Source organism: Notolepis coatsorum (genome assembly GCF_963971535.1).
Source record: "Notolepis coatsorum genome assembly, chromosome: 1".
Classification (NCBI taxonomy): domain Eukaryota; kingdom Metazoa; phylum Chordata; class Actinopteri; order Aulopiformes; family Paralepididae; genus Notolepis; species Notolepis coatsorum.
Genome location: NC_140165.1, coordinates 23,065,138 through 23,082,909, shown reverse-complemented (window position 1 = coordinate 23,082,909; position 17,772 = coordinate 23,065,138). Strand labels below are relative to the sequence as shown.

At 46.9% G+C, this 17,772-nt stretch overlaps 1 protein-coding gene across 1 annotated transcript in view; it reads left to right on the top strand.

Annotated features, from left to right (window-relative positions):
• Positions 1 to 16,494, top strand: part of LOC311226900 (uncharacterized protein) — a gene marked incomplete at both ends in the record, with an annotated part of 31,092 nt that extends 14,598 nt beyond the window's left edge. The window contains 3 exons of the mRNA XM_084312365.1: positions 8,600 to 9,436; positions 10,479 to 11,284; positions 16,417 to 16,494. Of these exons, the coding sequence (XP_084168491.1) occupies positions 8,600 to 9,436; positions 10,479 to 11,284; positions 16,417 to 16,494 (1,721 nt within the window). The remainder of the gene's footprint in view (positions 1 to 8,599; positions 9,437 to 10,478; positions 11,285 to 16,416) is intronic.
• Positions 16,495 to 17,772: the final 1,278 nt, after the last annotated feature.

Genomic DNA, 17,772 nt, shown 5'->3' with positions numbered 1-17,772 from the left:
GCCCATGTCACCCCACTTCTTAGGGACCTGCACTGGCTCCCCATTGCTGCACGAATCCGCTTCAAGGCCCTCGACCTAGCATACCGTGCGCAAAGGGAACTGCTCCCGCCTACCTCCGGTCAATGGTCTCTAACTACACACCCTCAAGACCCCTACGCTCTGCTTCTTCTGGCCGCCTCAGACCTACTCCTATCCAAGCTCCGGGAGGGTCATCAAAGAGAAGTCGCCTATTCTCAGTCCTTGCCCCACAATGGTGGAATGAACTACCCACCCCAGTTAGGACAGCCGAAACACGTCCAATCTTTCGCCGTCGACTAAAGACGCACTTCTTCAACCATTATCTGAATAAAAAAAAAAAAAAAAAAAAAAAAAATAATAATAATATCTAACCCTAACTAACCATACTGTCATGCACTTGTCCTAATAAACTAACCTACACTGTAGCACTCAACACTTTGGCGAACATTGTTACTCAGCTGATAGAGTTGTGCCCTTCCTGATGGCTTGTCGTACAGAACTTGTAAGTCGCTTTGGATAAAAGCGTCAGCTAAATGACTAAATGTAAATGTAAATGATGTGTTACATTTGTGTTGATGTGGCTGTATGCAGTGCATGAAGCTACATGTTTACAGGATGATGTGACAGGATGAGGATGATGTGACAGGAAGGAGTGACAGGATGATGTGACAGGAAGTGACAGGATGATGTGACAGGATGATGTGACAGGATGATGTGACAGGAAGGAGTGACAGGATGATGTGACAGGAAGGCGTTATTTCTAACCTAGCAGCATTTCTGGCAAGACGCTCTCTGATTGGCCGACGCCTGTTTCTACACTGGTTAAGCTTAGGCACTCTTTCGAAGTAGGTTAAGGTTAGAGTTTGTCTTAGAGCGTGACGGCAAGTTCTTTCGACGGTTAAGCTTAGGCACTCTTTCGAAGTTGGTTAAGGTTAGAGTTTGTCTTAGAGCATGGCGATAGAACGCCAGGTAGTTTGCAGGCTGTTTGACGTGGAAATGGGAAAAGACACAGCTCGTCACGCGATTGGGCAAACGCGTCAGTGGCCAATCAGAGAGCGTCAGTCAGTGCCAATCAGAGAGCGTCTGCCAGAAATGCGGCTAGGTTTAGAAATAACGCAACAGGAAGGAGTGACAGGATGATGTGACAGGGGTACACAGACGGATGTCTTAAATGTCCCATATTTCACACCTTTCCAGTGTTTTATTTGAAGCCATGACACCCGTAAGAAGATATTTCTGTGGTTTTAAGCACCAAAAATCATCTCAATATAATTTTACATCTCCCCTTTATAGGCTATGTGTCCACTAAAAGCCTTTTTTTCAAGGCGGACCGCTTTGAAAAGCAAAAATATGCATGCCCAGACAGTGGCGGCTTGTCCACTAGGGGCGCTGGAGCGCCGCCCCCCCTGGTTGAGAGCATTGAGAAAGTAGGAGAAGAAGAACTTGTTTTTTTTTATTTTAGATATTTTGAAGGCTTGAAGCCCTAAAAATAAACTAAACATGTTTAAAATGAATAATAATTACTATTGAAATGCACAATAACGTTAATATAGCAAGTATAAATCATTGTTTTTTGCATGCTATTCTATCTCCTCCCCCCCGTTTGTGATTGACGTCAGTCTATTAGAAACTACCTCCGAATCCGGGGCGCTTTACAAAACACATTGACGCATTGATTGATTGGCAAGCGGCCAATCGTAATGAATCTAGTAAATACATTTTAGCCTCTCAATGGTCATAAATATGATCTGGGGGGCGGGCTTTGGGGGGCTGTCGGGTCGCGGTTCCAGGCGCTCCAAGCAAGCACTCTGTGCTCACGCCCCCCTCCACACTCTGTGTTCACTCGTCAGTCGTCACCTGGTAGCTGGATGCAGCTAACGACGGTATGGACTTTTTACTGGAGTTTCTTTTTGAGTGGATTTAAAAGAAGTGGATTATGGCTTGTTCAACAACAATAACAACACAACAAGCCTTGTTGTGGACTGGACAGCTGAGAGAGAGAGACCTGGGCGTGCGTGTTTGTGTAGGGCTATTTAAAACGTGGCTGCATTGACTGACTGTGATCATATAATCATATATTGATTGATGGCAATGGTGATAGTTGTACTCTACCTTGACTACCTACTTAAATATTCGCCAATGCGTGCCTCTGTACATGTTTGCAAAATGTTTGGTATAGCGCCCCCCCTGGAGAAGAATTCACCAGCCGCCACTGTGCCCAGAGAGTTTCCAGAGCGTCTCGCAACTCCCGTGGCTCCGCCACTTGCTCGATGTTGATTGGTCGGTCGAAAAAAGTTACATTGATGAGCGGACGCTCCTCTCCAAAAGTTGAACTATTTTCAACTTTATGCACTGGGAGCTCTCCGCCCAAAAAGGCTAGCCGCCGAGAGCGCTAAAACATGAGGCGCGGCGCTGGGAAAAGGAGCGCGCCTGTCGCGTCTGTAGCATAGAAATGAATGACAGAAAGGAGCTGACAACTCATAAAAAGCTGGCTGTTGATACGGGCCCTTAAGCTAAGCTTCTCTCTGGAGACCTACCATGAACAGGCTGATTTGTGTCTGAAAGGCCCATTATATCACACTGTACCTCATCATTCTCTTCAGTCTTGTACCTCAAATGAGTTTGATTGATTGATTGATTGAAAACTTTATTAACAGATTGCAGAATGGGTACAATACAGTACAGCTCAATACACACAATTGTTAAGAGGATGCAGACCTGAGAAAGACTTTCGTCTTGTTTACATCAGGGTCCCCCATTTTCAATTCATCAGGACATATATGACATACATGACATACAGATAGTCAGTACTGCTACATCTATACATTTATGACATACCAGATTTGCAAATACAGTACTGTTTGTGATACAGAAGGAGTCAAGAAAAGGGAGTATATACATTTGACGTAGAAACTGTACATTGGAGGAGGTTGGGTGGGGGGGGGGGTTGGGTACATTGGGATATTGACAACCATACTGGGTAATTTACATTGGAGGTGGTTGGGGGGGGGGGGGGGTAGACACACTGTATAAACAAGCAAAACTGTACATTGAGGGGGGGGGGAGGAGACACTGTACAAACAAACAAAATTGTACATTGGACTATTGACAAAACCATACTAGGTAAATGACTGTACATTGGAGGGGGTTGGGTTAGGATATTTACAGGGGCCAGTTTTGAATTGCAGTCTCCCGTAGGTGTCCCTTGAGAGAGGTTTTGAAAGTGGGTAGTGATCCACATTCCTTTACAGCTTTGGGTAGGGCGTTCCACATTGATGTGGCATAATTGCGAAACGTGTTTAGTCCCTTATTTGAGCCGAATCTGGGTTTAACATGATTTGTGGAGCTCCCTCTGGTGTTGTGATCGTGGTATTCACTGACCTTTGGGAAGTATTTTGACATGTACATGGGCACCTTGGTCGTGTAGTGTATCTTGTAGACCAGGCCCATTGCAAGTTGCTGTACTCTGTCGTCAGTTTGTCTTCATCCATAGAAAAAACAACCAAGGATGAGTTTGGGAAGGGGCAGAAGGAAGCACAGCTCATCTAGTCCCGCCCCTTTCTTACAATATCATAACATTTCAAATACAACTCTCTGCATAACTCTCTGCATATCTGCATTTCCACTTGTCCATTCCGTAAAGCTACCCCACAAGCTCAAATGCAATTAAATTAAATGAGTGAAAAGAGCGGTGCGGACAGTAGGACATTTTAAGTTAAGCGTCACCCTTAAATCACAGTACATCACAGTGCACCAATACAGTGATTCCTATAAAGATCCACACGCTGATTAAAGATCACCACACTGAACAACATGGCCGTTTCCACGCAAAACATTGTATATGCTATTTTTTTTTTTTTTATTATCTTTTTCCCCCTCCATTTTCCTCCGATTTTCTCCCATCCCAATGTTAGTCGTATGCCAATTCCCAGTCCCTTCCTGGTCGCTGCGCACTTACCCCCCACAGTCAGATCATCTGGGAGAGTGGAGGCTACCACGTGCTTCCTCCGACACACGTCCAGCCAATCACCGCTTCTTTTCACCTGGCAGCGCGGATTCTCATCGAGAGGGCGTAGCGTGTGGGAGGACCACACTATCCCCCTCAAGTCCTATCCGCGCTTAGCAGGCGCCCCGACCGAACTGTAGGAGTCGCTGTTTACAACGACCCGGACCCACCCCGCCAGCTTCTCCCACCCTCTAATACAGCCAATTGTATTAGTGCAGACGGCCAGCCAAGCTGGTGACAACCCCGGAGCTGTGAGCTGGATTCGAACAGGCAAATCCAGCTCACAGCTCCGGGGTTGGTGACGAACGCAATCTCCGCTCGGCCACCTAACCGCAGGACATCCCTACTATTTACCATGTTAGCACAAGGGATTTATCATATAATATCTTCTGCGATGTGAGTGGTGTAGCTTGTGGCCAGACAGCCGTTGTGTGGTAAGTTGATTTGTGCGCTAAAGCAGGAGGAGGAAGAAAACAGACAGGTTGCCACAAGGTAGAAATACAGCTGTAGAAAATCAAAGGCGAAGCACCTGTTAAAACGAAAACGATCGATCAAGGGGGTACTTGGCAGAAAGATTTACTAAGAAGAGAACCACTGGCCTAGAGGTAGAGAGAAGGCTGACTAGTAAACGTAATGTTGGTGGTTTGAACCCTGGTGTTGACAGGAGGGTGTATTCCAGTAGCGAGCAAGTAACTGAAGGGTGGCTGGTGTTAAATCTATGTTGCCCAGTGCCTACCATCTCTGCCACAGTGCCCTTGAGCAAAGCACTAAACCCCCAAAGCGATATTCCAGGGGCGCTGCACTGCAGACAACCTGCACTCTGACCTCTCTGCAGAAAGGGATTGTGTGTAACTAAGAGGGAATTTAATTTCCACGGTTCATAGGAAATGCTATGAAATTCACTGTGCAACTTTTCTCAACTTTTCTCTTTTCTCATGAGAATACATTACTTCTCCACTTCCCTCTCCTCTCCTCTCGTCTCCTCTCCTCTCGTCTCCTCTCCTCTCCTCTCCTCTCCTCTCCTCTCCTCTCCTCTCCTCTCCTCTCCTCTCCTCTCCTCTCCTCTCCTCTCCTCTCCTCTCCTCTCCTCCCCTCCACTCTCCTCTCCTCTCTCCCCTCCCCTCCCCTCTCCTCTCCTCTCCTCTCCTCTCCTCTCCTCTCCTCTCCTCTCCTCTCCTCTCCTCTCCTCTCCTCTCCTCTCCTCTCCTCTCCTCTCCTCTCCTCTCCTAACCCTATCAAAACATCAGTCAAAGTGTATATTTTCAGCACTATGTTTGGTTACCAAGTGTTATTAGCTAAATATGAGCTTATAAAAATATCTGCGCATTGCACCGGAAAACGGACGATTTTGTTGGCCATGTTGTTCAGTGTGATACTAAATCCAGATTTAACTCTGCCATTGGAAAGAGGAGAGTTGGGCCGATCCATGGATGTATGACATGGCCATAATACGGTCATTTATAGGCCTGATATTCTATATTCAGATTTCAAATTGCATGTGTCCTGATGGCAAAATTCTGTACTATATCAACAAAAAAACCTGTAAATCATCTGCCCTTTATTCATTTGCTTAGATTTTTTGTATACTTGATCTCAAGAAGGTGCTGAATGAGCTCAGTGGCACGTCTGGTCAATGTTAGCATGGTGTTAAAAAAAAATTATAATTGATATTCTCCTTTGGTTCATTACAATTTACTCAAGCATAGAAACTGACACAATATTTCTGACACTTGGAATACATCCCTGAGGTCCATAGATACAAAGAACATGCAAATGGAAATGCAAGTGGAGCAATCTTCCATTTACTTGGGTATGTACTTTTAGGCAGATTTTCTGGAAATATGGCTATGGCTTAAGAGGTTGAAGTGGCTTAAGAGGTTGAAGTGGCTTAAGAGGTTGAAGTGTTTTTTTTGTTTTGTTCTGTGTTCCTCCCCTATCTAACGCCCCCACCTCCCCCTCCCCCAATGACATAACGTCACACCAGACAACACGTACATAGTTTTCATTGCATTCACTGTGTTCGGTGGCTAAAAAAAGTTTCTTTACATTGATTACGCTCATTAAAATAGCTTATCTTAAATCCACAAATCAAAATTTTTTTTTTATTATTTCGATTAATTTCGATTCGAATCGATTCTAACATTTTCAAATCGATGCAGTTGAATCGTCACATTAGAATCGATGCATTTTGATTAATCAATGCATCGTTACACCCCTACTAACCAGTGCTACTTTAGTTTTTTTGGTCGTCAAACCATTTCCGAGCCATGGAATCCCTCTTTACTTAATGTTTCTGATTGGTGCTGAAAGGACAATACCCAAGTCCCTGCTGAGAAAACCCAGTAGAACGATCTGTTAAAACTCCAACACACACTAAAACAATGCACTCACACACACACACACACACACGCATGGCCATGTATGAGGGGCCGTTTAGGCTTTATAACCCTGTGCATACACACACATACTGCATTATGACCTCGCACACACACACATTCACAAACACACACAGATATACACACACATGCATGAGCGCATACATGCATGCATGCATGCACACAGACACACACGTGTGAGCACACACATTGTACACACATACTCATCCTCTCACACACACACACATTCACAAGCACACACGCAGACGTACGCACGCACGCATGAGCGCATGTGTGCATGCACGCACACACACGTACTATACGCACGTACACAATCTCTCTCACACACACACACACACACACACACACGCACGCACGCACGCACGCACACACACACACACACACACGCACGCACACACACACACACACACACACACACACACACACACACACACACACACACACACACACACACACACACACACACACACACACACACACACACACACATACCACCAGACTACAAGAATAACTATCCTCAGGGCAGATCCTGCCCCCGCCCCCCCCTAAGACCAGCACAGCGGTGAGGAAAAAGAACACATCTTGTGTTTGGACACGAGGAGATGATTTACGCCGAGCGTCACATCTGCCAGCGCGCGGAGCGAGAGCCGACACGGCCCGTGATTCCCGTTTAGACAGAGCGCAGCGACCGCAGCGGGGTCCAGCCGCGACGTTCCTCCTCGGTTACGTAAGCTCCGCGCGGCGGCCAGAACCAGATTGATGACCCGTCCGTCCGTCCGTCCGTACCCCGTGGCGGGTTCCATGGGGGAGGGGGAGAGAAAGAGCGCCGGCGGGGGCCAAACCACACACTTCGGCGGAATTAATAGTCACAGGAGTCGGTGGCAGGGCCCGGGTCTAACGCCGTACGGTGTGTGACGCCACGACACCATGACGTTTATGTGTAAACAGTGATCACAACGTCTGGCTGGTAAACCCTTTCAGGTCTATAATAATAATAATAATAATAATAATAATAATAATAATAATAATAATAATAATAATAATAATAATAATAATAATAATAATAATAATAATAATAATAATAATAATAATAATAGTTTCAAGTTCAAGTTTCTTTAATAGTTGTCATACAGAAGTACAGAATACTTTTATACAAAATGCTTTTTTTTTTTTTTTTTACTTTTTTTTTTAGCGTTTATCGCTTTTCCTGGTCAAACATGACCGACAGATACAGTGAGGGTGAAACGGGAGAGAGAGCAGGAGAAGACATTTGGCAAACGACGGCGGGTCCAGGAATCTAACCCGGGTCAGCCGATCCGCGACGCAGCGCGGTACATGGTGTGCTACTGGAGCGCCCCACAAAATGCTTCTTACTGTTACGCTCCAGAGACTGTGCTAGACAAGATAAGTATGAAATAAAATAGTATAGCATGTAAAATAGAAGTAAAAATAGAGGTCACAGTGTTCAGTATAAGATTTGTTTATTAAGATTTGTTTATTAAGGACAATGCAAATTAATGAACATCATTTACATGTGTATGCATAACATCACAGCATGATAAGGACGTAAATATGCCGGGAATAGCACAGGGCTAATTTCCACCCGTAGTCCTAACATAAAATAAAACAAACACAAAACGGACCATACAACGTTCATTCATAAAAATGGGTAGGAGGGGTTGGGAGGGGGGAGGGGAAACACTGTACAACTGTATGTAACCCCAGGTTCAGATTCATAATTATCAGTTACATAAATAGTTCCTGTTTATCTCTGCTACCACTTCCTGTTTTACCATGAGGTCCCACTTCCTGTATATAGCGTATGATGTCATGATTTGAAGGTTCTGGAACCTTTGTGATGTCATCCTATGATGTCATATAGAACATTCCGGAACCTCTTGGTTTCCTATATATTCAGCCAGCTCTCAAGCAGCCAGCCTCTTTCTCATCAACCACTGGACCCGCAACATCACCCAGACGGACCGGACTAACCAACCGACTGGAAGCCGCAAATCTCCACCAGCACCCCGGAGCAGTCCAGACCACCCCTCACCAAGCGTGCTCGGCTGGATAGATACCCGATGGCGAGCCAACCCCGGAACATTTGATAAGACTAATGGCAGCCTGATGTGAATACCCATGAGGCTCACCTAGTGCTCAACTATTGCTACACCACTAGTCCGCCTGCCGGACATCGAGGAGGTGAAGGACAAGAGCATCAAGAAGGGAACCAACGCCTTCAGGGTCTACAGGATGCTGTGTTCCACCGAGAGGCCCAGCAGGAGAGGCAAGAAGAAATCCGATAAAGATGGAAGAAGTAAAGGAAATAAAGAAGCAGCTCCTCCCTCTCCAGATGGGGGCGGGGCCGTAGCCCAGACCGCCCCCCTGAACTACACCAGACAGGAAATGATCAAAGAGGAACTGATCAAAGTGGAACTGATCAAAGAGGAACTGATCGAGCAGGACGTTATGAGGGAGGACATGGTGATTGACAGCACCTCAGCCAATCGGAGCTCAGTTGATGAAAACCTGCTGCCAATCGTCTATCACACCATCGAGGTGACCACTGAGAACGAAGAACAGACCGTTAGCTCCTCCCACCCATACCCTCTCCAGATATCTCCTGTTTCATCCTACTGTGATAGTGACACAGACAGTTTGCACAGCGACCCTGAGGACTCCAAAGAGGCCCTCCGAGCGATGTTGAGGCGGGACCTGGGCTCCCCGGTGCTCCGGATGCCCTCCTGCTCGCTGCCCGGCATGGCCACCTTCTTCACGTCGGCCAAGCCCAACTTCCGGGTCACCAGCATGCGCGACCCCTCGCCCCTCATCAGCTACCAGGACCAGGACAGCTGGATGGTGGGCTACGTGCGGGACTCTCAGCCCCTCCTCCTCCTCGCCGCCGCCAGCGCCACCACGGGCCGCGCCCACTCCCAGAGCCCAGAGCGGCGCGCCAGCGTTATCATGAAGACTTCCGACGTCGTGGTGGAAACACGACTCTTTCCAGTGTCCACTGGCGAGCAAGACCCCTCAGACGGAGTCATTATTCCGGAGGGAGCGCCAGATACAGCGGATTGGAAAAATCCCTTACCTGCTATGGATCCGGAAGAGGACAACCTACCCGACCAGACCTTACCAGTTATGAGTTCAGAGGAGAACAATACTAACATGAATGAACTGGAGAACGAACACGATGGACCGAGAAGGTCGACAAGACATAGGGAACCTCCCAAAACCCTGACTTATCACCGACTAGGAAACCCACTAGTGACGATATTCAATATTACAGAGTCTAAGCTCAGTAATGACAGACTCGTTAGGTGACTCTTGACTCCCCAGAACCCCATAGGATTGTGATAATGTAGTCCTGGGATAATATGCACAGGGACGTGCATTAGGATAGAAGGGGAGAATGTAACCTCGGGTTCAGATTCATAACTAGCGTAGGAACATAAATAGTTAATGTTAGTAGGTAAGAACTTTCTAGACAGTAAAACATTCTAGGCCCAGACTCCCCAAAACCCCATAGGATTGTGATAATGTAGTCCTGGGATAATATGCACAGGGACGTGCATTAGGATAGAAGGGGAGAATGTAACCCCAGGTTCAGATTCATAATTATCAGTTACATAAATAGTTCCTGTTTATCTCTGCTACCACTTCCTGTTTTACCATGAGGTCCCACTTCCTGTATATAGCGTATGATGTCATGATTTGAAGGTTCTGGAACCTTTGTGATGTCATCCTATGATGTCATATAGAACATTCCGGAACCTCTTGGTTTCCTATATATTCAGCCAGCTCTCAAGCAGCCAGCCTCTTTCTCCTCAACCACTGGACCCGCAACATCACCCAGACGGACCGGACTAACCAACCGACTGGAAGCCGCAAGTCTCCACCAGCACCCCGGAGCAGTCCAGACCACCCCTCACCAAGCGTGCTCAGCTGGATAGATACCCGATGGCGAGCCAACCCCGGAACATTTGATAAGACTAATGGCAGCCTGCTGTGAATACCCATGAGGCTCACCTAGTGCTCAACTATTGCTACACCACTAGTCCGCCTGCCGGACATCGAGGAGGTGAAGGACAAGAGCATCAAGAAGGGAACCAACGCCTTCAGGGTCTACAGGATGCTGTGTTCCACCGAGAGGCCCAGCAGGAGAGGCAAGAAGAAATCCGATAAAGATGGAAGAAGTAAAGGAAATAAAGAAGCAGCTCCTCCCTCTCCAGATGGGGGCGGGGCCGTAGCCCAGACCGCCCCCCTGAACTACACCAGACAGGAAATGATCAAAGAGGAACTGATCAAAGTGGAACTGATCAAAGAGGAACTGATCGAGCAGGACGTTATGAGGGAGGACATGGTGATTGACAGCACCTCAGCCAATCGGAGCTCAGTTGATGAAAACCTGCTGCCAATCGTCTATCACACCATCGAGGTGACCACTGAGAACGAAGAACAGACCGTTAGCTCCTCCCACCCATACCCTCTCCAGATATCTCCTGTTTCATCCTACTGTGATAGTGACACAGACAGTTTGCACAGCGACCCTGAGGACTCCAAAGAGGCCCTCCGAGCGATGTTGAGGCGGGACCTGGGCTCCCCGGTGCTCCGGATGCCCTCCTGCTCGCTGCCCGGCATGGCCACCTTCTTCACGTCGGCCAAGCCCAACTTCCGGGTCACCAGCATGCGCGACCCCTCGCCCCTCATCAGCTACCAGGACCAGGACAGCTGGATGGTGGGCTACGTGCGGGACTCTCAGCCCCTCCTCCTCCTCGCCGCCGCCAGCGCCACCACGGGCCGCGCCCACTCCCAGAGCCCAGAGCGGCGCGCCAGCGTTATCATGAAGACTTCCGACGTCGTGGTGGAAACACGACTCTTTCCAGTGTCCACTGGCGAGCAAGACCCCTCAGACGGAGTCATTATTCCGGAGGGAGCGCCAGATACAGCGGATTGGAAAAATCCCTTACCTGCTATGGATCCGGAAGAGGACAACCTACCCGACCAGACCTTACCAGTTATGAGTTCAGAGGAGAACAATACTAACATGAATGAACTGGAGAACGAACACGATGGACCGAGAAGGTCGACAAGACATAGGGAACCTCCCAAAACCCTGACTTATCACCGACTAGGAAACCCACTAGTGACGATATTCAATATTACAGAGTCTAAGCTCAGTAATGACAGACTCGTTAGGTGACTCTTGACTCCCCAGAACCCCATAGGATTGTGATAATGTAGTCCTGGGATAATATGCACAGGGACGTGCATTAGGATAGAAGGGGAGAATGTAACCTCGGGTTCAGATTCATAACTAGCGTAGGAACATAAATAGTTAATGTTAGTAGGTAAGAACTTTCTAGACAGTAAAACATTCTAGGCCCAGACTCCCCAAAACCCCATAGGATTGTGATAATGTAGTCCTGGGATAATATGCACAGGGACGTGCATTAGGATAGAAGGGGAGAATGTAACCCCAGGTTCAGATTCATAATTATCAGTTACATAAATAGTTCCTGTTTATCTCTGCTACCACTTCCTGTTTTACCATGAGGTCCCACTTCCTGTATATAGCGTATGATGTCATGATTTGAAGGTTCTGGAACCTTTGTGATGTCATCCTATGATGTCATATAGAACATTCCGGAACCTCTTGGTTTCCTATATATTCAGCCAGCTCTCAAGCAGCCAGCCTCTTTCTCCTCAACCACTGGACCCGCAACATCACCCAGACGGACCGGACTAACCAACCGACTGGAAGCCGCAAGTCTCCACCAGCACCCCGGAGCAGTCCAGACCACCCCTCACCAAGCGTGCTCAGCTGGATAGATACCCGATGGCGAGCCAACCCCGGAACATTTGATAAGACTAATGGCAGCCTGCTGTGAATACCCATGAGGCTCACCTAGTGCTCAACTATTGCTACACCACTAGTCCGGTAGGATTGAACTGAACGAGACTACAAGGACTTCCAAGGGAGGCAATCCCGTTCACCTTATGTTGTGATATTGTATTTTGTATTTGAATTGATTTAACTGGATATATGGATATAGATATTCTGCCATTGTATGATGTTATAATAGAACCTTCTAGAACATAGAACCTTCTAGAACCGGTTGTGGTGATGTCATAATAGACCTCGATTATCGCCGAATCACTTCCTGGTTTAAAGAGTTAACGGGCCAATTCACCTAATAAGGTATTTGCATTCCCTGATAAACTAATATAGAGTTACCGATGATAACCTCAGAGACGTCTGAATGAACCCCAATGTGTTGATCCAATCGACCTAGGCCTTGATATCGACCTAACCCTCCCGCAAGGAAAGGTTACTGACCTAATCTAAAAGGGATACTTCCAAGCATAAGTTGTACTTTACGTACGTATATATTATTACTGTTTATCTAGCGCGCTTTTAATTAAAACACCGGTTATTGTTATAATTCTGCCTCTGGTCTACAATTCTTTTAATTGTGTATATTACTCCTTGTCGCATTCGAACCTAGAACTGTGCCCGTGGCAAACAGCTGTTACTGGTATTAACACAAGTGCTACATGTACAAGCAAAAATGTACATTAGAATATTGACAAAACCATACTAGGTAATTTACTGTACATTGGAGGGGGTTGGGTTAGGACATTTACAGAGGCCAGTTTCGAATTGCAGTCTCCCGTAGGTGTTCTTTGAGAGTGGTTTTGAAAGTGGGTAGTGATTCACATTCCTTTACAGCTTTGGGTAGGGCGTTCCACATTGACGTGGCATAATTGCGAAACGTGTTTAGTCCCTTGTTTGAGCCGAATCTGGGTTTAACATGATTTGTGGAGCTCCCTCTGGTGTTGTGATCGTGGTATTCACTGACCTTTGGGAAGTATTTTGACATGTACATGGGTACCTTGGTCGTGTAGTGTATCTTGTAGACCAGGCCCATTGCAAGTTGCTGTACTCTGTCGTCTACTCTAAGCCATCCTAGGTTGTCAAAGTGGGCAGGGGTGAGGTGGGTTCTAGGAGTAAGGTCAAGCAGTAGTCTGACCAGTTTGTTTTGAGATGTTTGTAATTTTGTTTTTAGCGCCTTTGAGGTGCTTTGGTACCATGAGGTGCAAGCATAGTCGTAGTACCCTTGAATGAGTGCTCCTACCTGAGTCTTCAGGGTATTCTTGTTTACCAGAGAGGAGATCCGGTACAAGAATCGAGTTCGTTGGTTGACTTTTTTTATTACATTGGATGCCATTTTGTCACAGGAAAGATTTGCCTCTAGGATGGAACCCAGGTAGGTAATTTCATCTTTCCTTGTGACAATATTGTCACCCACTGTAACTGAGAAGCTTCATGGCACCAAACATTCCAGGAGCTATCTGTCTATATCCTCTGTCCGTGGTGCTGGATGGATGTATATAAAAAAAAAACATCAACCTCAACAACAAAAGCTGGAGGTGGAGAGCGAGGGAGAGTCTCAGATGATCTGAGGGAGGCTGTTCCAAAGTTGGGGTGCAGCTCGTCTACCATCTCACATGTGAATTGGGAACATCTTAGATTAGACTAGATGCTTGTCATCATTACACAGCCAAGTCGCTTTGGATAAAAGCGCAGCGCTAAACGACTAAATGTAAAAGTAAATGTACAGTACAACGACCAGAGAGCATCTAACCAGAGAGCAAAATGTAACAGTAAAGTGCAATAGCGATATATAATGCACACATGATTAAACTGTATTATATATAAATTAGTACTACTGAGTCAGATGTTAATCAGATGTTATAGTATTATGCTAACTAGTGGGGAAGGGACATATATATATAGTATATACAGGTATCTAAAAAAGATTATATGCAGATATATTCAGACAGATGTGGATAAATATATATGGTAAATATGACTATATATAGTATACAGCATTATTGTACATGCTACTGTATCATATGGGTACTATAGTTTGAGGTAGGTAGGTCGTTTGAGGAATGTAGACGTAGGTACAGGGTTCAGACAATTTAGAAGGTGATTCAGAACATGTGATTTCTCATGTCAGAACATGGATTGTTTCAGTCAATTCAATCCGTTTATTTTAAATTAAACTGACGCCAGCCCTATAGTGGTAAACCTGAGCATACAGTCCAGGGATGTTTTGGCACCCTCCCTCTCTCTCTCTCTCTCTCTCTCTCTCTCTCTCTCTCTCTCTCTCTCTCTCTCTCTCTCTCTCTCTCTCACTTTCTCCCTCTCTGCCTCTCTCTCTCTCCCTCCCTCACTAATTTCCTCCCTCTTTCTCTCTGACCTTAGAATCGCGGGACAATTGAGGTCATGGGACGGTAGACGACCCGAATGCCAGGCCTCCCAGCTGTGAGTCATTTTCACGCTGAGGGAAAAGTCTTGACCGCTCAGGTACAGTAAATCACTTACAAGAGGTCTCGCGCCAAGACAGCCGGAGGAGAAGAAAAAAAGAAAAGGAAAAAAAGAAAGAAAGAAAAAAGAATCCTTACAAAAAGTGATAGATTTTGTGAGTAGAAATCCATAAAAACACTCGGCGTGAGCTCGCTCTGTGTTCTCCTGCCGTGCCTCTAAAAGACTAGAAGACAGGAGGATTCCTTTGTATCTGGCGAACGAGGGAGCCGCGATAAATCACGGTGATGGATGTTCATGCGAGAGTTGAGTCCCCCCCAGCACCCTCCTCCCCCAGCCCGCCTCTCCGCGAGCTGCACGGTGTTGAGGCAAAGTTCTGTGTCATAATGACCTTTTGTGGAGGGGAGGGGAGGGGGGGGGGGGGGGGTTGCTATCAGCGGAGGTGATGGGTCATTTGTTTTCTGGGGTCGTTTCGGATGGAATATGGATCACTGCAGGCTTTGCACTGGCAGATAAAGAGTTGTAGAATATCTGTCTCTCTCTTTCTCTCTGTCTCTCCTACCCTCTCTCTCGTTCTCTCTCCCTCTCCCTCTCTCTATATGTTAAAAGTCTTCATCAGACTTAAAGGATATGGTGTCATTTGAAAACGTTTTCCTATCGTCAACAAAACGACCAAAAGACCAAAACCAACAATGTGTTTCTCCTACGTACTTATGGTCAGTCAAGCCAAGACCAGATTCTAGCTCACTTCCAGATGTCATAGAACTTCCGATGTGTTCCAAAGAAACGCTAAAACGAGTCACGGAGCCGTGCTCTTTGTTGGTATAATTCATCGCTGCAGTGAACGCGAGCATCGTAGTTACTTTACGACGTGACAGCGATCACCTCGGAAGTAGTTCCGGTTCAGGCAGACTTGAGATGATCGCTATGTGTTGACATCCGTGCCTTCATCACCTCCTGCCTTGACTACTGTAATGAAGTCCTGTCTGGGGCGCCCAGCAACACCCTGGACAGGCTCCGATATGTGCAGAACTCAAGGGTTCTCACTGAGCCCTGGCAGCTCATCACCGCCACCCTCATCCATATCCACTGGTTTCCGGTTAAAGGAACACGCCAACATTTTGGGAAATTAGCTTACCGTCTTCTCCAGAGAGAGACAAGAAGATAGATACCAGTTTCCTCTCTGTGCGTTCAGTAGAAAGCTATCTGGCAGCACGTTAGCCTAGCTTAGCACAATAAATGGAAGCGGACAGTGCCGGTTAGCCTTCTGGAGAGGTGTTAGTTGGACAATGCCTAGGCTAACCGGCCTTCATTGTGCTAAGCTAGGCTAATGTGCAGCCAGATAGCTTTCTACTGAACGCACATAGATGAAACTGGTATCTATCTTATTGTCTCTCTCTGGAGAAGACGGTAAGCTAATTTCCCAAAATGTTGGCCTGTTCCTTTAATTCCCTTATAATATCATCGTCCTTACCTACAAATCTCTCCATGCCCTAGCCCCCCAATACCTATCTGACCTCCTCCACACCTACACCCCTTCCCGTGGCTGTGATCCTCAGACACGCATCTGCTCTCCATCCCCCACATCCGCCAACCAACCTTTGGGGACAGAGCCTTCAGCGTGGCGGCCCCCCACCCTCTGGAACTCTCTCCCGACTTAGATCCGCTCTGCCAAATCACTGGACTCCTTCAAGACGGCCCTGAATACCCACCTGTTCACGAAGGTCTACGGCCTCTAGTCGTCTTTTATTGTTATTATTACTATTTATTTAGTTTATTCCTTGTGCAGCTTTCTTTGTTGCCTTGAAAAAGCGTCCTTTGGTTTCTTGAAAGGCGCTATATAAATTCAAGCTATTATTATTATTATTATTATTATTATTATTATTATTATTATTATTATTATTATTATTATTATTATTATTATTATTATTATTATTATTATTATTATTATTATTATTATTATTATTATTATTATTATTATTACTACTGTATATCAACAAAAAGTTATAACTTGGATTGCAGTGGAACACAGGAACATCCCGCTTTTCCTTCTCTACCACTGCACAGAAATCAGAAATTTTCTTAAAAAATTGGTTACCAATGGTTACAGGCGGCCATGTTGGAAGAACGAGAACGTTAGGTTATGACTATAACCAAGTTATGTTAGTATAGCGACGCTCGGCATCGCTCTCTGCACTATCTCGCATATGTGCACGCGCACTGAATAAAGACCACAAATGTACCTTTAATCCCAATATTCGTCTGACCACACCCCTATCAGCTTACCCATATAAGCAGGGGTGGGGCCACCCACTCGCCTCCTTCCCAAGCTTTCGCCACAAGGCGAGGTCAAAGGCTGCAGCGGCGTCGGATGCCGAGCGTCGCTATACTAACAGAACTTGGTTATAGTCATAACCTAACGTTCTGTTTCGTATTCGCTCTCGCTCGGCATCGCTCTCTGCACAAGGGAGGCCGAGCGAGAGCCAACGGCCGACAAATACACCCCGCTGACATCCCCCCACAACCATCAGAACAGGGAGGGCCGAGCCCCCCCGACCCCCCCTAATGGAGGGCACCCCCCCTATTAGGGGCTTCACGGGAGGGCGACGGACCCGACCGTGCGAAGAGGCACTCAAGCAACTCAACGCACAGGGTGAGCAGACCGTGGCTTGACCCCACGACTACACACACGCACAACCCGCATGCCACCCGGGAACGATCGGAGGAACAACCTCGTTACTGCCCCCAGAATCACGGGGTCAAGGGCAAACCCAACCCCGTGGCAAGGCCGTAGCAGCGGAGCGCGAAGGAAGACCCAGACCCACCAAAAGGACTGGACTCCCTGGAATGGGGGCCCGGAGAAGTCCATGATGCCAGCATCAAGACCCCACCAGGTGGGCACGTAGTGCCCCGCCCCCCACATCGCCAGCGTATTCGGACAAAGGCCCCTCAGCCGAGCGGGCCCCGTCCCCCCAATAGTACACCGCCTGGCACACTGACCCTGCAACAGGCAGTCA